This window comes from Ochotona curzoniae, unplaced genomic scaffold, assembly GCF_017591425.1.
Source record: "Ochotona curzoniae isolate NIBS_2020 unplaced genomic scaffold, NIBS_Ocur_1.0 scaffold_4683, whole genome shotgun sequence".
Classification (NCBI taxonomy): Eukaryota; Metazoa; Chordata; class Mammalia; order Lagomorpha; family Ochotonidae; genus Ochotona; species Ochotona curzoniae.
In genome coordinates, this window is record NW_024467121.1 from 25482836 (window position 1) to 25506627 (window position 23792).

At 35.7% G+C, this 23792-nt stretch overlaps 1 protein-coding gene across 6 annotated transcripts in view; it reads left to right on the top strand.

Annotated features, from left to right (window-relative positions):
• The window catches only part of RGS7 (regulator of G protein signaling 7), a 355504-nt gene that overhangs the window by 318360 nt on the left and 13352 nt on the right, over positions 1-23792 (top strand). For 2 of the 6 annotated variants that reach the window (XM_040967780.1, XM_040967776.1), the window contains 7 exons: positions 3155-3253; positions 4019-4080; positions 5000-5110; positions 6265-6390; positions 13701-13887; positions 17709-17798; positions 19817-19891. In XM_040967780.1, coding sequence (XP_040823714.1) covers positions 3155-3253; positions 4019-4080; positions 5000-5110; positions 6265-6390; positions 13701-13887; positions 17709-17798; positions 19817-19891 — 750 coding nt within the window. Of the gene's footprint in view, positions 1-3154; positions 3254-4018; positions 4081-4999; positions 5111-6264; positions 6391-13700; positions 13888-17708; positions 17799-19051; positions 19106-19816; positions 19892-23792 lie in introns of those variants that run through there. The other 4 variants (XM_040967778.1, XM_040967774.1, XM_040967775.1 and 1 more) reach the window with 4 other exon arrangements.

Here is a 23792-nt window from a genome sequence, read left to right on the forward strand (position 1 = left end):
GAGGTGTTAGTGAACAGCCACGCCATAAATGCTGTAAAGTAGCTAGCAAATTCATAAATAGGCAACTAGTTTTCCTGCTGCCAGTTAATAGCCTTTTCTGGGTAAATGCCTTATTTACTAACTTGCATATATAGTGTATGCAAAATTTAATTGGAATATATTACATACCTTAGCTAACTTCTCATATCTGAGAGTAACACAAGTGTGCTTTAAGTGAGGGGCTTCATACAGTTCTAGGCATTAGAACTTCTGCTCAACTATATTGACTAAGTTCACTGAACCTGGGGGGAAACCACGGGCAGAACTGGCTGTGGGTATGATTGGAATCAGAGACTTGAGCACCATCTGAGCTCTTTGGAGATCTCCATCTGGATTGTTTTCTCTGCTTCTCTTGTCCTGACTTTCTCCACATGATGTCAGCCCAGGCCACAGTCTGTTCTCTAATTGAGATAAGCAGAAGGAAAGAGAGATATTTCCATACCAGTCTGGTTAGGAAATCCCAGAGATTGAATTTCACATGAGAAGACAAGCAAGCTTCTTACACTTTTAGTTTCTATTTTGAAATCCCTGTGTGGGCTTACTTGGGCTGACATAATAAAATTCATAGAGGAGATATTTATAAACACTAGTTTATGGCTCAGCGCTCAGGAAGTTGGAAAGTCCAAGAACTAAGCAGCAAGATTTGTTTGTTGTCTGATATATGTTCAAAGATAACACCCCCTAGCTGGAGCCTCATGTGGTGTGAAGCTTAAGGAAGCTCCATCAAGTATCCCATTATAAATGTGTGAAGCCCCTATGGCCTAATCACATTCCTTAGGATCTACCTTCAAATACCTTCTCAAGGATTATGATTTCGACATATGAATTTTGCAGGACACAAACCATTCAGTCCACAGCAATTGTTCCTGGCAAATGAGAGAAATTCTTAATCAGTTCTCCTCTAAAACATGAAGGGAAAACAAATACATATTTATAGTGGAAATCAAATCGTTTTATTAATAAACTACCCAATATCCATTTGCATAGCACTATATATAAAAATGTGTCTAGGCTCTTGGAGAAGGAAAAAAAAACATGTTAATCAAATTGAAGCACCTCAGTGAAGTTCTTGAGTTTTCTGGTTCTGGGTTCATAAATATGATTTTCTCTCATCTGAAGATACTAAAACTTAAAGAAGTTTATTTTTTTCTCTGTCTTCCTACTTTCCTCTAGCTTTATCCCTTCCCACCAGCCAATATTTTAACAGATTTTCTTTCTGAATAAAATACAAAACTTTTCCCATCACCAACAATCTTCAGTGCTTGGCTGCTAAAATAAGATCTTCAAATAAACCTGACACATAAAATTTTATTTTTCATGACTGTTTTCATTATAGTATGAAAGTAAGCTAAGAGCCAGCACCCAAGCTCCTGTAAGACTGACTTAAACCCCATCTCTTGGAGATTCATAATGAATGAATTTTGCATGATATACATATATGTGTATGTGTTTATAAATGCAGAGGTCAAATATAATTTATAGCTCATTTTTACTATTAACATACCACAATTGTATTTTTTCTAGCAGTTTTTTCTTCATTATTTTTAACATGATGTAGAAGCTTATTGTCAAAAATGTTACCTCTCTTGTTGTAGAAGCGATGTTTACAAAAGCTGGATGATTCTTATTAAAGAACTTAAATGATTAAATGAAGGCTAAAATAATGAAAATTTCAGGACTCAGAGTCATATTATTTTCCATATGAAAAATAAATATGATAACAGCAAACACATATAATACATAAATGACAGTCCATCACTTGCCTAACTTAAAAAGCAACTTCGGTTGTCACTAAGTAGTTTTCAATTAATCAAGTGCAAATATGGCTAACATTAGTGTATTTAGGCCTTTCTTACCTTTCAATATAAATTGAATCTCTTTGTGCTCCAGGTCTTGTGCTCATCACCCTTTTCTGTCATGATCCTTACAGCAATTTTAATCCTATACTGTCATGTGTGGTTGTACAGTTTGTTTCACACTGGGGGGCAAATCCCAGTGGAGAGCAAGGCATGTTTAGATTGCTTACTTCTTTTCCCTAATGCTTATCACTACACCCAGCATATAGTAAGGTTGAATAAAAGTTGGTTGAAAGAGTGAATGGATGTAGTGGAAGAGCAAAGTCAGGCATGCCATTCAGCTCTCCCATCAATGGGGAATATAAAGTACATGTGATGATCATATACTAATAAGATACTGGGACATCAAGAATCCCAATGATAAATGAAGTCATTGCAGTCACTGTTATTTGCAAGTGGTATCCAGTGAAAATGCCAGTATTGTGACATGAATAGTCCAATTTGAGATAGAAAATGTTGGAAAATTTTTGGGGTGTTTTGGATCAGTCCATTGGAAACCAAATCAGGGACTGGCATTATGGTACAGGAGATTTGAGCTACTACTTCAGACTGCATTCAGAATCAGTCCAGGCTGCTCTGTTCTGATCCAGCTCCCAGCTCATGTGTTTGAGAATGCGGTATAAGACGGACCAAGTGCTTGGATCCCTACTGCCCTTGGACACACAGACAGAGCTCTAGAATCCTTGCTTCAGCATGACCCAGCCCCAGGTGCTGTAACAATTTAGGAAATGAACCAGTACATGAAAGATCTCTGTCTCTCGTTTCTTTGTCACACCATCTTTCAAATAAATAAAATAACTGAAAGGAAAGAAGGGATGGAAATCAAAACAGCAAATTCCTTCACTTCTTTGCTCTCCTCAGTATTCAATTCTATTTCTACAGCAAAGGCAGGCCACATTTCATCTTCCTCCCAGTGGTCACTTACCCATCCTGTTCTAGAGCCAAACTCTTTAAATGTTTCTTAGAGTTGTCATTCCCCAGCTTAGTACTCTCAGTCCCTAAATTATATCAGTCAGCAATTTCCCCACCTATATCAACTCTTCTGTTAATAATCTAGCCATATTTTGAGGGAATTCTACCTCTATTTTACATGCATGTAATAATCGATAATACCGCCATATGGATACCAGTCAGGCTGAATCAAATAGTCTTTGGGTTCCCTTTGCTAATATATTATAGAGATATACTTTTAAGAAATCCTGTGGATGAAAATGGAATTTTATCCTAACATTTTATTTTATTATTTTATTTTGGTGTAGTCTGTCTATGGTTTACAAAATGATATTAGAAGTCACAGTCCTACTCACACTGCCACACCAGAAACCAAACCTCCGACAGAAGATGAGTTACAGCAGCAGGTGAGTTGACCCGTTAAGTTATTTGTTAAAAGTTTACAGTGCAACAACTATGAAGAAAGATGGTGAATCTCAGTAGCAATTAACTTTAAAAATTATTTGTGTGGCCAGTTGTTTCATATGGAAAATTTGTAATTGTGAGCACCTGGTAAGATGGGTGGGAGGTATTTAGAAGGGTTCCTGGGTGAAGCTCATTGTCTTTGCATTTTGGGTTACGTTGCAGGCAAAGTACTTTCCAGGGCACTAAGTATCCTGCTGGCTTTTCAAGTAACCATCTATACCAGTTTCAGACCTAGTGTTCCAACAAATGCTTGTAAGGAGTTGATAAAATGATAGCATTAGGTAGTGGGATTTATTTTTAAAATTATAATAGCAAATAAAAAAACATTTTCTTTTCTGCATTACATGTTTGTAGGGGAAATGTGATTGTTGATTTTGCTGTTTACCATGAAACACCCATTTGAATTTGCCATAAAATTTTCAAAATAAAGTGACAATTTTGTTAAAATAGGCAGCACATTCAAAGTCATTGCAATTCTAAAATATTTGTCACGGTTACATTTAAATAGTTTTTGGATTTTTATTAACTTTTCAGAGCCTTCGCCTTTAAATTTTGCTGACCTTAAGATTCTGTTGAGTTAGACTACAGTTTTGTTCTCAATTACCTATTCTACCAGAATTCAAAATTCTGTTACCCATTGAAATATCGGTTGAAAACTCTGAAAATGTCATTACTTAGAGAACTAATTGTTTAACCCCTTTTTTCAGATAAAATATTGGCAAATACAGTTAGATAGACATCGGTTAAAAATGTCAAAAGTTGCTGATAGGTAAGTATGTTAAGGTGTTCTATAAATTTATTTCATATTATAAATATAATATGGTAAGAAAACTTGGGAAAGGAGCGGAGATGAATCATTGGAACTATTTAAGAAATGTTACTTTCTTTTACTCTTTTTTGCACATAGAAAATTTCTTTAAAATTTCTTTTTATGCACTGAAAGAGACCAGATGATTTTTACTCTGCTCCATCCCCAGAGGTTAGATGCTTAGGTAGTGGAGAATCAGATTCAGAGAACAATTCTAAGGCGTTGAATATTTTCCCTCCCACTGGAAGAAATGAAAGCTTTGACTTACTAGTTCCTTTTTTGGCAATTTTGACCCTCTCTTTAAATTTGTCTTAACATTGGCAATCCACATTCTATTGTTGCATGACTTCAGAATTCGAATTAAATTCAGATTTTGATTATTTGCCTTTCCTTCATTTAAATCTAATCTTTGTGGCAGCCATACTCTTTACTTTTGGTCATTGCCAACCACTACCTCTTCAACTTCCTTTTGTTTTAAAATAAAGTTCTTTAAGTATCATTTTTTCATGATTATCCTGTTACTTAATCTTCTGACAAAATTCCTTTTTATTCCTTTGTCCAAGTGAGCTTAAATCATTCAGCTAGCAGTGGATTGGAAGCTTATCCTTAGAACTGCCCTGCACTCACTGACTCTTCCGTGTGGCTTCACCTAAGTGGAGGGTATGGGTAGATATGGCATAATACACAGAGAGAGATGAAATCCTTAGAAGCACAATAGAGTGTTGCATATAAGTTCTTGAAATGTGTTTTTTTAAGTGTCATTCTATAAGTGAGCCAGAATTTCATGGCCAAATATTTTTATGTTTCCCTTCACTTTAAAATGGATATAAGCTCAACCAAAAGACTAAGGGAAATGACATGTTTTATTTTTCCTTCCTAGTTTACTAAGTTACACAGAGCAGTATTTAGAATATGACCCATTTCTTGTGCCACCTGACCCTTCTAACCCATGGCTGTCTGATGACACTACTTTCTGGGAACTTGAAGCAAGGTAAGAAATACTTCTATCATTTATTTGAAGATCTAAATTAAATAGGAAGAACCTTGTAACTAATTAATAATAAAGGTGATTTTACCCTATCTTCACTATTATATAATATATAATATACTGCTCTTGATCCTGTAATTGTTCTTGAAGTTCAGACACTTGGATTTGCCTTACAATTTGCATTGCAGAGGGACAGTCCCAAAATCACAGATAAAAAGCTTCCATATGAACTAATTACTCAGCACTGGGATGGTTGGTTCTTGAAATGTAGCTCTTTGCTGTTATCTTCCTAGATAACCCACATGGCCACATGCATCCCATTAACATGAAAATTTAATCCCATACTTTAAAATGAATTTGTAGATTTGATTTTAGAACAAATTAAATTTACTATAAACACTCTAAGCAAAACTAACAAGACACAGGCTTCTTAAAAACAAAGCACAACTGAAGCCTGCTGACTTCTCGCATGAGTCGTAGGCAAGGGAAGCATTACAGCAGTGTTCATAGAGTCATAGAAAGAGCATTCATGTCACTTCTCAAGCAGTAAGCAGTACTCTGTAGTACTTCTGCAGATTCCATTTCTGGACCATCTCTTTATACACTCAGCTTTGTGTTTTAAACACCCGACAAATTCAAAACTGTTCATCCAGAAGTTATGGATTTTATACTTGAGGAAACTAGAACCCCAAAATGGCATGGCTCATCTAGGAAGAGAACAAATTTTTAACAACAGAGCTGTGAATTAGTATGAAGGCCTTTGGTTGTGCTAGTTGCCTAGAACAACTAATACAGCATAGTATAAGGTTTAGAAATTTGACACTGGTGTTAGAATGTCTAGAGCACTTCCCTTTATTACATTGCTGAGTATAATTCCCTTTGGTCCCTGCTTTCCTTATGTATAAAATGAGAAGAATAATAGCACTTGTCTCTTAAATTTGTTGAAAAAAGCTAAGAGATACTTGATCCAAAGTTCCTATTGTCCATTGTTCAATAAATGTTAGTTTAGGATTCACCTAATTTATGTCTTCATAAATTTTTTTTCCCTGAAAAATAAGTTATACACTTCAAGATAGATATGATTTTAAGAGAAAATGTAAATAAATAGGAATCATAACATTAAAAAAAATATTTGGCTTTGCTTTTACCTCCTACAGCAAAGAACCAAGCCAACAGAGGGTAAAACGATGGGGTTTTGGCATGGATGAAGCATTGAAAGACCCAGTGGGACGAGAACAATTCCTTAAATTTCTTGAGTCAGAATTCAGCTCAGAAAATTTAAGGTAAGACTCATTGTTTGGATCTTGTACTGCAAGCTGGAGAGACAGAATCTGTTACGTATTGCTCTGGACTTGGTAGACTATCATCAACTGGTGTTATCAACTCACTGAATTCCTGCCATCTACTGGAATGAGAAAAGGTAACCAAAATGAAGCTTATCTAACATTATCAATTCCTTATAAAATTTGTTTTTATACTGTCTCTGTAACTTGTAACAATGGCCATTGAAATCAATGCCTTCCAAAAAGAAGTCCAATGCTCAGACCAGTGTTTGTTGGAATAGGCACTGGTAAATAAAACATCACCTATTTGTCAGACTTGGCCTCCTTTACGTACTGTTTCTCAAGAGAGATAATTTGAAAATCCACCAAATCACTTGGAAAAACTCTCAGGATAATCCTCTAGTTTGCACATTAAACTAGTGAGCAGAGACATTGATTCTGCCTTTTTGTCTAAGCCACATTTTACATATTTTGAAAATTTCTAATATAGGGGACAGCTAACAATTGTTTTCTGTTTTGAGATGTAATTTGAACTTTTAAGTAGTGGTTAACACATTCAATGTAGCTTGTCCAATCCTAAGAATATAATGATATTCTCATCCTCAGTACCTCCCAAAGTCTCCCTCCCTCCTAAGCCCTTCACTCTACAAGTCCTTCTCAGTTTTCAAGATAAAGTATTTTAAATTTACATTACAGTGAAAAGGCTCAAGTCAACAAATACAGTTAACAAGTGAAAGTAAGACCCTGGTTTAGTGAGAATAGACAATGGTGATAATCAAAATTTGAGTGAAAAAATGACCATTTCAGATACTTGTAGTAACTTTTAAAGTAACCATAGATCATTAAAACTGCAACAACATTCTTAAACGTTGATTTGGCAAAGTTATAAAACAGAGTTTTAGAAAACTATATTTTCAGCAATACTAATACACATAGATATTTTTTCCTTTGTTCTTTTTTTTTTTAATTTTAGTTTCCACCTAGAAGGGAAAACATGTAATAATTTCCTTTACATATCTTGCTCATTTCATTCAATGCATTAACATTCATTTGCTGGGAAGTGATAGCATCCATTCTTTTCTAATACAGCCAAATAATATTCGATTGTATGCATGTATGCCACATTTTCTTTACATTTATCTGATTATGGACACCTCAGTTGGTTGTGTAGTTTGACTGTTGTAGACAGTGCTACCGTAAGCATGGTGATGCAGGTATCTCTCTGACACAGTGGTTTCATGCTTTGGGCTGTGCACCCCGTAGTGAAATTGCCGGGCCCTGTTACAGGTCTATTTCTAATTGTTTGTTGTTTTGTTTTAGAAATGTTCCTACTGTTTTCCACAGTGTTTGCACTAATTTACTTTTCTGCCAACCAAGTATAAGTATTCCACTTTCTCCCACATCCTCACCAGCATTTGTTACTCTCTGTGTTTTGGATTTTAGCCATTAGGAAAAGAGTGAGGTGATTCCTCATTTTTAAATATGAGACACAATAGCTGATTCTCATGGCTCTATTTGAACTAATTGAAGTGAAAGGCAGCTTTCCATTACATGAAGCTGTTTTTCCATGAACTTTCTCATTCACTTTTTTTTTAAACCTGATACCCTGAATTACTTTTCTGAGGCTTGTGCAATCCTATGACTTTCACTTATCAGAAAGTCACAGCATTCATTTATTTTTGTGGAATTAGGAATCACCAGACATCGTCACTGTCTTTTCAGGAGATTTAACAGGAACAACACCAAACTGTTCAGAAAGACACGGAACAGTGGCAGCTGCTTCATGGATGAAGCAGGGTACCTGTGGACAGACCCTCGAGGAGTTTAAGGCTCCTCAGCCAAGGGTTATTGGGACTCGTTTCCTATTCTCTTTTAAGTTGAGAAGAACTTTTCCTGAGGAAGTTCCTACAAGAGCCATAGTTGCTACCTACCTTGTGTTGTTCCTATGAAATACCATTTTCTACAATGAAACTACCGCATTATTAATGAGGTGCAAGAAGGCATTAAAAAATATCAAGAAAAAACAAAGATATTTTGAGATTTTAGTGGGTTGGGTGGTTGTGGATATTCTCCTAATTTTCTAAGTTTTTAAGAGATGCTATTATCAGGGTATGACAAAGCCAAATAAAAATTCCTCCTTCCCTCCTTAAAATTATAATCTAACAGGGAGGTATGGACAAGAAAGCAAGTCAAAAGAAAAAAAATCTGACTGCATCAAGATTAGTTGAAGGGGTGCCTTATCGGAGTTAAAGCTTAGCAAAGTGCCAGCTGAAAGCTGGTTAATGAAAAAGAGAAAACTTATGTAAAAGGAGGGAAAAAGCATTTGGATAAACAAAACAGCACACTATGTACTCTTTCTCATGACTATAGTCACTATTGAGTCCTTAGATCAAGTCTCAAACATGACTTATCTCAAAAGATCTCTTCATACTAGTGTTCTTGATAAATAATTCTATATAAGGATACATATATGTCAGTATACATATGTGTACATATTACTTAAGGATCTATGATATGTCATTAGTAATATTAAATAGATCAATGATAGAATGATAGAAATATATAAATAATTGTTAAACACAGTTTTATAATGCAAAATATTTTATAGCTACTGCTGGTGTGACACTGTACTATGTTTTGTGCTTGTTTTTTGAATAATCAGTATATCTGATCATCACAACATACATGGAATGCTCCCTCTTGTGGATAAATTGCTTGAGGAGTGTTAAGTATGTTTCAGATAGTGTGTCAGTTGCATTCTCAGTTTTCTATAAACAAGCACCAAGCTACCATACACTGCTTGACAAATCTGAGCCACACTTGACTCAGACATCATCTGTTTCACACACTGAAGGAAAAAAAAATGGTCCAGTTAATGAGCAGAGCTGTACATTACACGAAAATAATTCTTAGTTCTCTGAGGACTTACTATTGATAGGGATGTGTGTTTAGGAGCCTTTTCCTCATATATTATGACCTGGAAAAATCAAAAGGCAAAAAAAATGCTAATTATTAACTACCTAATCCTCAAAAACACCTTCTGCTCATTACTGGTGTGCTATTGTTTATTCCCCTCTCAATGGACTTTGCATACAGCAAGTGCCAAGTAAATGCAGTAACATTATGAGTTTCATCAGTCATTTGTCAGCTTTTCACTGACAAGTGAATAACTTCTCTCTTTTAAATATGTGTTTATTTTTATTGGAAAGCCAGATTTACAGAGAGAAGGAGAGACAGAGAGAAAGATCTTCCATCTAATGGTTTACTCCCCAAATGGCTGCAGTGACTGGAGTTGAGCCACCCCAAAGTAAGGAGCCAAGAGCCTCTTCCAGGACTGCCACAGGGGTGCAGAGTCCAAAAGTGTTAGGCCAATTTCTGCTGCTTCCCCAGGCTGTAAGTAGGGAGCTGGAAAGGAAATGGAACAGCTGGGTCATGAACCGGTGCCCATATGGGATGCCAGCATTTGCAGTGGAGGGTTAGCCTATTAAGCTATTGCAGCAGCCCTAAAATTCATCATTTAAACAAGTGGTACTCTAGTAAGATACTCACTTTCATTCCACTCTTCCAGTGAGAAAATTGAGACTCAGAGACATTGAAATTCCAGGTAACAGAAGATAAAGAAAGTGAGATTGCTTTTTGCAAATTTATTTATATTTATTTAAAAGGTAGATTTACATAGAGAGGCAAGAGAGGGAGAAAGAGAAAGAGAGAGAGATATCTTCCATCTGCTGGCTCACTCCCAAATGGCTTCAATTGCTGGAGCTGGGCAAATCTGAAGCCAGGATGTGTGGAGCTTCTTCTGGCTAGACCAGTTGGGTGCAGGAACCCAGACTTGGGTGATCTCCTGCTGTTTTTGTAGGCACATTAGCAGAAAGATAAACCAGAAATGGAGCAGGCTGGACTCAAACCAGGTCTTACATGGGATGCCTGCACCACAGGCACATAGACGTTTAATCCATTATGCCACAATGCCAGCCCAGGGAGAATTCTTTTAAAGGTCTGTTTATTTGCTTTGAGGGTTACAGTTACAGAGAGAAAGGGAACAACCAAAATATCCATCTTCTGGCTTACTCCCCAAGTGCCCTTGATTGCTACCACTGAAACAGGCTGAAACCAGGAGCCAGGAGCCAGGAACCTCATTTAGCCCTCCCATGTACATGGCAGGACCATCTTCCACTTCTTTTCCGGCCATTAAGAGGGAGATGGAAAGCAAGAGTTGTTGTGAGACCAACCAGCAGTCATATGGAATACCAGGGTGACAAACAGGCAGATGATATTTTAAACTATCATTTTCCCATTGTGTTTCATTATTACAAAGATTGCAATAATGATGAGGGTAAAATGAGCAATTCTGCTGTCAGGAAATGACTGTGAGTGTGTCATATGTTGCAGATTATCTAAGGACAAACTCCAGCTGTGAAACTAGTAGCATGAAACCTTAAATAAGCCACTCCTTTCGTTCTGTAACTTATTTCATTTGTATAAAGTGAGTAAGTTTCAAGTATTTACAATACAGATTTAGGGGCGTAGGGATACTTTCCACCCTACCCTCTCTTCCACATTTCCCATCCATTTTCCTCCCTTCTTTCTTTTTTTAATATTTGCAATTTCATACTTAATTTCTCAATTATGGGCTTAACACTCCTAAGTAAAGATTTCAACATACAGAAAGTAGGAAATAACTCTTTAAAAATATAGACAAAGGCTGTAAATAATAAATCTCAAAATATTAATCTCACTTATACGTTGAGTACCCCGTGTATTAGCTGCCACTTCTGCATAAAAGTTGCTTCTTCATGTACTAATTCGTCTTTTCTAATACAAGGGAAACCGTAGCACCTACTTTACAGGGTTGTTGTGGAGATTACATGAATTAAAAGAAGCCAATAATTCATGACAGTACCTCTCAGGGGTCTTCTGTCCAGCAGGCTCCGAAACCACGTAAAGGTGAGGAGCTAGTGTTCTGCAGCAGAAGCACTGGAAACAAACCGGTGGTGAAGAATGTCCATTTATTTTAGAGAAGTTTATATAGGAGAAGGGGGCAGGCAGAAAGGCGGTCCTGACAGTACAACAACATTGTGACTGGCTAACAGATCTGTCTATCTCTCTGGACCATCCAATGTAGTTAAAGGTCAGGAAGCACAGGAAATTGTATCTCTGGGCAGACTTACTACCTGCTGAAAAGCAGGATGAATGTAACATGTGAGTTCCTTGAGTTGTTTACAGAGGAAGTCTTAGAAGAGTAGGGAAGCGAAACTGGGGTGCAGCCCTTCACTCTTGTTGCATGCCCAGTGAACAGGCCATGTTGAGGTCTGTTAGCCAAGGGCACAGTGTGTAATGTGCCCATGGCCTCCCATGTGGGCTAGGCAGCCAGAGATCCAGGCGTGATCTCCCGCAAGTACCTACACACAAATTTCTTTGCAGATATTATTAATGACTCATCAGTCACATCTCATTCTTATCTCCAGATGCATTGCACACATCACTGCATCTACCATGGCTTTCCTTGACCCCTCTTCCCTGCCCTGTGGAGAGGCTCTTTTATGCTCTGCCTTCCAGACTTTGCTGTTTTTCTCTTCCTTGAAAGACTCCATGTGCTTCTTAGCTTTGGGCCATTTGATGGGTTCACCTTTTTCTCCACTATTTGTTTAGGAACAGGGACTTTCTTTTGATTGATATGTTCAAAGTAAACTGGCATGGACATGAGTATTAATTATAAAACTCATGCACCATTCAGCTGCACATGGTATTTCCATTAAAAACACAATACTTAAAGCTCTATTTCAGGAGAGAGTAGTGTGAGTTTCTTCTATCAGAAAAATAATGTAGTTTCATTTTAAGGCATTGTCCAAGTTACTTATATAGGACAATGAAATCTGGACATGGAAATTTTAAAAATCACCATATACGGTATTAGTTAAAGGTATAATACAAACCCAAGTACTTTGGTAGCTATTTCAAGCCTTTCATTAAGGCACCAAGGTAAAACTCAGTAATTTGAAGGTCCTGCTTATCACCCTGAGCCTCTGTTTAAGATCATTTAGTCCATGTTTCTTCCCTTTTTACCTCTATCTCTGTTACCATCTTCTCCATATCTCTGTGATAATGGTGCCTTGCAATCATTTCTCAAATCAGGATTCCCCTCTCCAGGAACAAATCTGTATGATATACACATTTATCTTTTGAAAAATTCATCTGTATCTAGATGAATGATATACACATTCATCTAGATACGAATATGTCTATATAAACAAAAAAAAAATGTAACCTACATCAATCTTAAAGAAATGAGACTCTTATGTGACACATTCTTACTAGACTTTTTCATTACCAGATACTCCATTTTTCCCAACACATATATTCATATTTTAATGTTATTATCTATATATAATGTTCAAAAGTAATTGCTATGGTATCTCTGCAAAGTTGTACGTGAAAGCAGTAATTGCCCTGATTTCTTGCTAGGGTGATTTCCTTTTGCTCAGGCCTTTTTTGACCCCAGGAAAGTTTTGCAGTTTTTTCTTGCTGGCAGAGCAGTTTCCTATTGCCCTCATTATTTGCATGAACAAAAGATCCAAAGAATACAGCAGAATGAGCTACTTTAGCTTATCAACTGGGTGTTTTCTGCCCCACACCCTTGTTGCTACCATTGCCCTGTTCGTTTCTAATATATGACTGTTTAGTAGCTACTTTTGAGGCAGCAAAATTGACATTGGATAGGGTTAGGGCTCTGCTGGTGCTTTTTCAAGTTTTTTAAAAGGGTCATTTATTTGTTTGAAAATTAGAGTAAAACAGAAAGAAGGAGAACTAGAGAGAGAAGAGAGTATTCAACTTCTGGCTCACCCCTTAAATGGCCTCAGCAAATGGGTCTGGGCCAAACTGAAACGAGGCGCCAGGAACTCTTTCCAGTCAGGCACTCCTAACACATGGCTGGCAGAGGCCCAAGTACTTGGGTCATCTTCTGTTGCCTTCCTGGGTGCATTAACAGGGAACAGGATCAGAGCAGAGCAGCTGGGACTTGAACCAGCTCAGTGTTAGGCAATGCTAGCATCAGAGACGATGTCTTAACTCCAAGCAGATATGCTTTAAACAAACAAAAAAGAAATTGTTTTCCATATTTCCTTGCAATGCATTTTACACTGTACACACAACATACAGAGGGAAGTCAAGCCAGGCCCAATATTGGAAACCTCCATGTGAAATTTTGATTTATGTATCATGAAAAACTGCATGATAGGGATACACATGTATTGATAAGATTATTCAGATTGTGAACTATCTGAGTAAATATTGGCATCTGTTTTCCATAGATTCTGGCTAGCAGTGGAAGATCTGAAGAAAAGGCCCATTAGAGAAGTGCCCTCACGAGTTCAGGAAATATGGCAAGAATTTCTAGCTCCAGGAGCTCCCAGTGCCATTAACTTGGATTCTAAGAGTTACGACAAAACCACACAGAACGTGAAGGAACCTGGACGATATACGTTTGAAGATGCTCAGGTTGGTACAGGTTGGGCTTCCTGTTTAAAAAAAAGAAAACAAAGTGCCATTGATAAGTTCATGAAAAACTTTATTCAATCTAAATGCAATTATTTGTGGCATTGCCAATTTCGAAAGCTGTAAAGCCGCCTAAATGATCTATAAAAGGACAAAAGTGTTTTAAAGTGAAAAGTTTTTTAAACTGAAATGTCTTCTAAATTTCAGTATTTTTACATGACAATTTTACATTTTCAAACTTTCAAATGACAGTTTTAGGATTTTGACATAATGATTTCTATTTTCTACTCTTTGGTCATCCAGTGTCTGATCAAACTTTCTAATAATGACCCTACACAGAGCACACATTTAAAATCTTTAAGTTACCTTTAATGTGGAAATATGCAATTCTGCCATTGCTGAATTAGTACATACTCATACATATTGGTAGAAATGAATTGGCTTAAGTTATGTCAAACACAAATCAGTTTTATGGCAAAAAAATAAGAGATTCAGATATTTAGTCATTTTCAGGGTCATTTTTAGGAGCATGTAGAGAGAAACCAATTAAAATGATTTTAATTTATAAGATAAAACCTTGTTATTTTCTCAATCTGGATCTTAGTTCCGTTTTAAAAATAATGGAGTTTCTATTTTTTTTTTAAATATTGGTGACAAACAAGAAAAATAACTATGATAGGTAATATTACTTTCAAATGGTGTGTTGAATTTGGCTTGTAATTGAGAAGCACCCTGATTTCTTAAATCCCCTTTTTTTAAAGTCAGGAACAGTAACTCTAAAATGCGTTTTGTTTTAAAAACAGCATTAGAAAAATAACATATGGAAAATGAAAAACAAAATATACGAATCCCTTTTCCAATTATAGTAGAAAAGACCAATTCAAATTGAGCAGATCATATGTTTTCTGTGCCTTTTTTTCAGCTTTTCTTTATTTTTTTAACATTTCTTGTTTTTTATGATACAGTTTCTTAGGCTCAGGGATTTTGCCTTTATTCCTCCTCCAGTCCTTCCCTCTTCCCGCAACATTTTTCCTCTATATTGTCACAGTAGTTTAGTTCCTCAACAACAGTCACAAGTTCATCACTCTACTACTTAAGTATATCCTAATTTGTAGGTATTTTGTCTCTGATCTAAGACAACCTCCATGAAAAATACAACATCAGTGGCTGGCATGGTGGCCTAGTGGCTGGGGTCCTCACCTCGCACAGATTGGCATCCGATACAGACGCTGGTTCTAATCTCAGGAGCCTGGCTTCCCTCCCAGCACCCTGCTTGTGACCTGGGAAAGCAGTCAAGGATGGCCCAAGGCCTTGGGACCATGCACCCGTGTTGGAGATCTGAAGGGTCTCAGGGCTCCTGGTTTTGGATCGGTTCAGCTCCAGCCATTGCAGCTGCTTGGGGAGTGAATTATTGGACAGAAGATCTTCCTCTCTTTCTCTCCTCCTCTCTATATATCTGACTTTCCAATAAAAAAATGAAATAAATCTTAAAGAAAACAAGATCAGTAGATAATAGGTAAACATGTGTGTGTATATATATATATATATATATATATATATATGACTTTTGATAGATGAACTATATAATGGCGTCTGGCATACTGAGAAGAGAAGCTATGTTGCAGCATGCAACTCTGCTCGCAAATAAGAGGACTCACAACGAAACTGTTAAATATACCTTGATGATAGAACACTAGATTCTCTCCCATTGTCTATGCCTGTAATGCCATGATACACTTAAATAGTGGAATGTTGGACTTGTGCCTATTGATGAAGGATTTTATTATTGTAATAATATTGGAGAAAATAGTGAGAGAGAATCAGTGGCGGGGGCATTGGAGGGAGAGAATCCTTGTGCTATGGAGCAATACTAGAAACAATTTCAAAAAGAGAAAAGAGATTTGGCTTCAGTTTAAAGAAGTGAACCACTGTGAAGAAAACTAGCCCCAAGTTTTAGCAGCTAGCCAGGTGCCTAATTCCCTGGGATTCAATTATGGTCTGCTATGTAGAAATAATTGAATTTTCAGAGACACGTGATGGAGAACAGGATGAAAATTCTGGCCCTTCTGTTCAGTTCCCTTTGGTTTATCTGTCTTTGAGTTCAAGATAAATTCTCACACGTGGTTTTAGATAAATGATAGATAGATAGATAGATAGATAGATAGATAGATAGATAGATAGATAGATAGAATGTGTTAAATGTTTGCCATGCCTTGCGTGAGGTCCTAAGAACGAACATTTCTTTGTTATCTATATCACTGAAAACATTCTTGGTGAATAGGGTCCTCAACCAAATATAAAGGATTAATTTCTATGGAAAACATAACCTCCTGATCATGTATTTCTTTTTCAATTAACCTCAGTTATTTGACTCTTACTTTTTGTGGAGTTTTTAAAATTCTGCCTTCAAAGATATACTAGAAATCTGTGCCGTTGTGAGAGAAGAAATGCAATGTAATGGTTAGGAAGAAAGATTCTGGAACTGAATTGCCTGGGATCTGCCCTGTGACCCTTGCAAGTACTTCGCTTGTTTCTGCCTCGAATTCTTAATTGAAAAAATGCACATGATAATGATTAAAGAAATGAATATAAACAATCCCTTGGATGTGTACCCAGCATATCATAAAGTGTGTGTGAGCATTTACCATGCACATCTCATGCTCTGCTAGACACTTATCAGTCCTTTAGTGCTCAAAATGCTGCTAGTTCATAGATTCAAAAACTAAGGAAAGGAGAGATAAATAAACAAAGCTAAATCATACTGTCTGTATGTGGTAGATTTTGAGCATCATAGGATCCGAATTCCAAAGTGCTGAACTGCAAAATTCAGCAGCATTACATGTTTCAATCACACGTAGTTGCAGTTCTAAAATGTAAAACTAAACCTTGAGCTTAAAATCCAGAATGTTATTAAGTGGATCCAGAGTAACATCAACATACCTCTGATGAATTTAAGATCAGAGAAAATGAAGCAATGTCTTAAAATATCAATTTTATCTAAATCAAAAGACATTAAGTCATCCAGGATACTCACATAGCTCAAAACTACATTTAACTGCTGTGTCCCCAGATGAGGAAGACCAGGAGCTTTTAAAATCTGAGCAACGGCAGATTAAAGCAGACTTTCTTTAGAAAGAAAGATTGAATAGAATGGATAATGTTTTTCTTGAACTTCTTTTTCCTTCATCATCCATCATGAAAACAGGACATTGCAAGCTTATTAGGGGTAAATGATTAAACATTTACTCAGTCTGTCATTGAATGGGTTTTTAACAAGCACACAGATTTTAAGATTTAGCAATTAAATGTCACAGAACTTATTTTTGGACTTGTGGTCTGACGCAAAGTCGGTGGGGAAAACAATTTTCCGTATAATTTGAACCAAAGAGATGAATCATTTGGTCAGTCTGCACATTCCCAAAAACGTAGAGGCCAAGAGTATGCAGGATTATTTCTCAATTTTGATTTTACATCTCCCACTTTTGCCCTAGAGTCAGATTTATTTGTATACTCAAATGTGCTACGCAATTTAGCAATTTTAAATTATACCTGACATTTCATTTACTCCATTTCATTTTCTTCAGTGAATGGTTGTGATTTTCTTTGTCAGTAGCTACAATGCCATTTGAAACAGTGATACGTGAGTGAAGCAATGAATCTGAAAATCTAAACTTTTCATAAACATAAGGTATTCTCAGCAACATCATCATTACTATTTTTGCTTCTACTGGACTTATTCTCTGACCATACATGGTACGTCCTTATTGTGTCTTTCATTTTCCTAAGAATAATAAAGAAGGTACTCCATCACTATTTCTTTTTAGGAGCACATTTACAAACTGATGAAAAGTGATTCGTACCCCCGTTTCATACGATCCAGTGCCTACCAGGAACTTCTACAGGCAAAGAAAAAGGTATTGGTATTTTGTGACCTTTTTGAGATAACACTGATTTATATAGTTACCTGGTGTCATTACTTCTGCTGGGCCCAGGGTATTGGACACATGGTAAGTAAGCATACTCCATGAGCCTCCCTAAAGCCTTTGCATTTTATAAGGGTCATTAACTTGGCTTTGTTTTGATTTGCTGATCACTTATTGTATTTTGTGTTTTTGTGCTTTACAAATTTTATTAGAACATTTTCTTGTGTTTCTTGTTACTTCTTCTGCATGCCTTGAATGTCATTACATCAGAAACCTGACAAAGGCTCCTTTTTGTCTACTTGCTGGAGTGTACGTTTTGCACCACCAGCTTCATAAGTAAATATTGACTGATTTTCCAGTGTGATTACTGAAGTATAATATTAAATACTTCTGAATATTTTTGTTTATCCAAATCACTTAGTATTCCTATAACAGTAATCAAGCATTCTTTCTAAGATTTGTAAAAGACATCATTATTTAAGTCATGTTTATTATAAAAATGTCTTTATCTGCAAGCTTTTAAAGAATGAATGTAATGGAATATTGAAAATCTGGGCATAAAAATGAACATCAATAATTATTTCTCATGATAAAATAGTTCATAGCAACTTGAAACTCTGAGATTAAGTTAGAATTTGTGTAACTCATTTTTATCAGTTAAAAAGTATTTGCAAGTAGAAATACTCTGCAATGATGGTGGTATAATAACTACTAGCCATTATTTTACTTGTCATTAATCGACATTGTGTAAAATCTGGCCAAATTTCAAGTGCCCATTAACCACATGTACAGGCTTCCGTATTAGACAGTATAAAATGATATTTTCTTCCTTTCAGGAAGTGCAGTTTATCCACAGAAATGTATCCCTGTTAGAAAATTATGAGGCAATTCTGAAAATATGGCACCAGAGCTCAAATATTTAGGCTTTCAAATGTCAACATAAAGCTTCGCCTACCTACCCCATTTCTGCTTGGTTTGAGTTTGCTTCAGATCACACTTGCTTGCACAAGAAAATCTTGGGTGTCAAAACTCAAAGTACTCATGACGCCAGAGCCCGTGTCTTGTGGCACCATGCCATTCTTGGCAGCTCTGCTACCTTCATGGGCCCCATGATTTAAATCAGGGGTTTGATGTTGTATCATTTCATCATCCTGTCTTTCTCTGTCATTTTCCTTGCTTTTCTTTCTTTTATTTTTAAATGTTCCCTTATTTTCCTTCACCCTATCCCATCCCACATATGTAAGTCTGGAAACTCAATGGATCGAAGAACATCTTTTGAGAAATTTGCACAAAATGTGGTAAGTTTTTTTTCTTAGGAATTACAAATCATTAAGTCCAATGAGATTTCATGTACCCCCACTTCCAGACCCACTAATTCATCTTGCAATCTTTGATATAACAACAAATGTATTGCCCGTATTCAAATTCAGAACTTGATGCTCCTTAACTTTGTCTCAGCCCTCAATGTAGTAAAGATGACATGTATGAATAACTTTGTGTATCAAGTTAAATGTCTATTATGGTGCATAAAGTGAAGAGAGACAGTTATACTTTATATTTGTGTTTTTAGCCTATGTATCATTTTCTTTATTAAAGATAGTGCATGTATTTCTATGTTCTTTCCCTCAGCTCTCCATTAGGCTTAAAAGATTAAGAACAATGAGGATTCTGGGCTTTCTGCATCCACAAGGACAAAATTATCTATGGAGCAGTTTGAAATCAACCACTTACTATAAATGGTGGTCACATAATGCTCCATCAAAAACCCAGTAGCATGTCTCTCTTGTTCTGGTATTGAAAATTGTTATATAAAATAATCCTGGAAACCTATGGTTTTCCTACCGGTGCTTTCTTAGTACTTTGACATGTATTTTGATGATATATATGTATATATTTATTTATTTGTTTGTGGGGTTCTTTTTTTATTTTTTGTATTGTGCCAGTACCTTTGGAACTTTTTGACATTGTGTAAGCTCAAACTAAAGCCTTCAACACATTTATTTTTATAGGGCAGAAACATCCCTATTTTCCCATGCCATAAAAACTGTACACCAACACTGAGGGCCAGCACTAACCTGTTATGAAAAGAGGTAGAAAAATCTTGGTTTATACTCAAGTTTGTCTGCATTGTCTGTTGAGTTGTGTGATTAGCTCCATGCTACTACGTGTGTGTATGTTGTGGCTTTTGCCGTAATGGTCAGTTATATGGAGTTATATGTGTTGAAATCAAAGCAAACTGGATTAAAAAAAATATGGGTTTATTTTTCAGTGTCTTTCCAGAATCTTTGTAGTAGAGACATTCATCAATTCTATTTTTGAATTGCCATTGAGACTGTATAAAGAATGTTGAAAAGATTTTAAGCAACAATGCATATTTTGAACATTCAATGTGATTGCATAAATGTAAAGCATTGATAATGAGGGACGCCAAGACTTAATCAACTTTAACCCTCACATGTTGAATTGTCATGTGAGAATCTTAGTCTTTTAAAGGATAGAATTTTATTAAACATGCCTCATAAGCTAATCATTGAAAGTCAAAAAAGTAAAAGAAATTGCCCTAAATTTTGCCAGAGGAGGTGACTGAGTATCGCAGGGTTTCTGTGTATTGTTTAAGAATTGTCTCAAATTAATTATTTTCTAAGGTAATGATACTGAAGTGTTGCTCTTGAGATTAGTAAGGAAATTTTATTGAAATAACTGAAAACACTTAGAGTAATACAACTGGATAAAGAAAAAAACCCCTGTCTTTTCTCAAGCACTAGCCTTATAAATATATATGACCCACACCCCAACTCTTAAAATAGTACCACCTTGTCGCAAAGTGCAGATACCAATACCAATACACAGTAAATTCCAATGTTCCAGAGCACTAGAGAATAAAACATAACCCTCAAAAACTTATACTTCAAAATAACTATAAATGGAAAGTCTAAAGTTTCCCAACATGTTGAAATAAAAATTACCTGAGAAGATGGAAATGCTAATAACCCTGATTAGATCATGATATGTGGTATACATTTATTAGCTAATATTATACATCATAGCTTTTTAGAAATGTTGTATGTTAATTTTTAAAATATGAACAAATAACCAAGAAGAAACCAAGGGCCAATGATTATCTCAAACATCCTGCTAAGTTTTGGGATGGTGAAAATGATACATTTCTTGATTATAAAATTAATTTGTGGTATAAATAAAATATTATGATACAGGGGTAAGGTAAACTGTTGCTGATTGGTGTTGGAGTGGGAAGAAAGCTCTATTTGCAATCTGAGAATTTCAAGAAGGTACATTTAACTGGATGAAAGAATTTCCTTAAGTCCAAGAAGGGCAACCATCCTCTTAAAGAAAATGGGGGGTAATAAGCCATAATTACTAAAGAAATAGAAGTTAAGAAAATTTTGCAGATAAATACTCAAACACATATATGTGAAATATCGCAGTAATTTTCAGATGAGCTTCGAACACATTGGTTACATTTAACCCTTTCCATCCAGAAAAATTAAAATGACATTTTTCATTGCATATGTTGTGTGGTGTTGCTTTGCAGAAATGGAGATTAGGAAGAATCTCTGAATTTCTTCTTCCAAAGTGCTTTATTATCAGGACTTGTAGGGCTCGTAGTTGTGTCAGGCATCCTATAACTTTGTAAATTCAGTTCTATAGGAAACCTTTATAGGACACACTAAAGGGATGTAAAAACCAGGCAAAGAATGAATGATCTTATTATCATCTGATAGCTATAATGGTGGGAAAATGGCATTCTCATAAACATTTTAAAGAAGTTTTAGATGCAGGTTTTTCTGTTAGCTATGGGAAGGTGGCGAGATAGACAATATTTTTAAAAAAAGAAACGGGGTAAGAAAGACATGAGTCAGCCAATAGAAACCACAAAAGCAGCTAGGAGGACTGAGATCATGACGGCACATATTCATTCATTGAATACACAGGCTAAAACTGTTGTGATCCTCACAAATTGGGTATTACAATACCCCTTATTTTTACTCATTTTAATAGTGTTAAAATGGAAGCAGAAAAATATTGATTTCCCAAGATGACATATTAAAAGACATGTTATCAACAACATTTACCTTATTCTTAAATTCTCTGTCTTTCCGCTAATCCCCATCCTCAACGTAGCTTTCGTGGATAGAATATAAATAAATAAACCTTGTCACCTGATGAGATACTCTTGTCCAATCAGAGTCCACTTTCAGGTTATTCCTATTTTAAGAAGTTTACATGTTTCAACAGAACATTTTTATAAACTGAATAATAAAAATGGCACTACTATTTTTGTTTCACTCTAGTGTCAAAAAACATAATGTCAGCCAGTTTTTCCACCACCCCTGAACTTGCTTAGGTCACCCAGATGAATAAGCCCTTGCCAACATTGTAGAGACTATACAATCAGCTAAGAGTTACATAACATTTTTAACCTTTCAAGGCCCTCTGTTCCTTTGTGTTTGCTTTGCTGTTTACTGGTACAACCGTACTGGAAGATAGGCAGGTATTGCTTAACTGTCACAGATGAGCAAATCAAGAAGAAAGAATTGAAGTCATTTTAACAGTATCATTCAGTTATTAAGTGATCAAGCAGGAGAGGAAGTAAAATCTTCTTGCTTTAAATTCATTCATCTTCATAAATTACTTTTTTCTTTTTTCATTGCACTCAAAACAAGTGAGATTAGAATAACTGACATTTGTAAATAATTTAACCTTGGCTTAAGCCTCTAGAAATTTCATTTCTTGTTATTTATTTTTAACTTCTTTGTTGTCTTGGCAATCAGGGAAATCTCCTAAGGTCCATATTCAAGATTTACTATGTTGTTTTATGACTTTAAACATTATAAAATGTTTAAACTTTATTAAATTATTATTCCAGCTCTTTGACAAAGTTAAAGTACCTTACTAATTGCAAGAATGTTTTCCTCTATGACTACCACCAAATGTGACACTATTTCTCCACCTGTCAAAATATCATAGTGCATGTCTGTCTGCCACACAAATCTTACAAAGAACAAACAGGAAAATAAGGGACAACAGCCTAGGTGGATAGATCAGCCAAGCCTTCTTTCCACTGAGGATTACAAAAATAGTGCCAACTTGATGACTCACTCTCTTTCCTTAGTCTGTGTAAAGTGAAAATTAAATCAACCTGACTTTTGCTCCAATGGGATGGAAACTAATATGTGAAAAGGTTAATGTGGAACACATGACGATTCACTGATATAACATCTTTTTGAGAAAACTTTAAGCCTATTTCAGTGAAAACAGTTATCTTCTAAGCCTTCAGAGGAATCCACAGAGAAGATCTGGCAGCCTCCTTGGCTGTTTCATCCTTCTGCCCTGTTCACTTACACTAGTACATTCAGCTCCTTAGTCGTTCACTGGAAACCACAACAAATATCCACAAGTTGTGTGGACATCCGCAGAGAATGTTAACAGAAGGACTGGGTTAGCTGTGTTATCACTTGACCAGCTCATCAATTCTGTATTTGGGTCTATAATGTTAAATTTATTATATGTATTGCTTATGGATGTGAGGTAAAATATATATGATTCCATAGCTGATTTTAAGTATGCAGGATGTAAGATGTGCAATACTGAGTTCCTTTAAACTATTCCTTTTGGTTACATTAAATTAAATGATTATCTATACTCATTTTGGAGGTCCTTCTAAAGCAACCTATCCAAATTTTATACAAATATAATAAATAGTAAATATGACAAAAGAACCTAGGCCTGAGAATGTGATGAATTTAGTTTTAGATTTATAACTTGCCCTACATTTTATTTCCATTTGAAGAACACTGAACCTCAGTATTTTTCATCCCTAGCCTAATAAAACATAGTCTTAATTACCACTTAAGCAAATATTGTACACATATAATAATAGATTATGTTTGAATACACTGTAGAAGAACGTTATTCACTTAAAATGTATTAAAAATTTTTTTGTCTTTTAGGTCATTTCATATT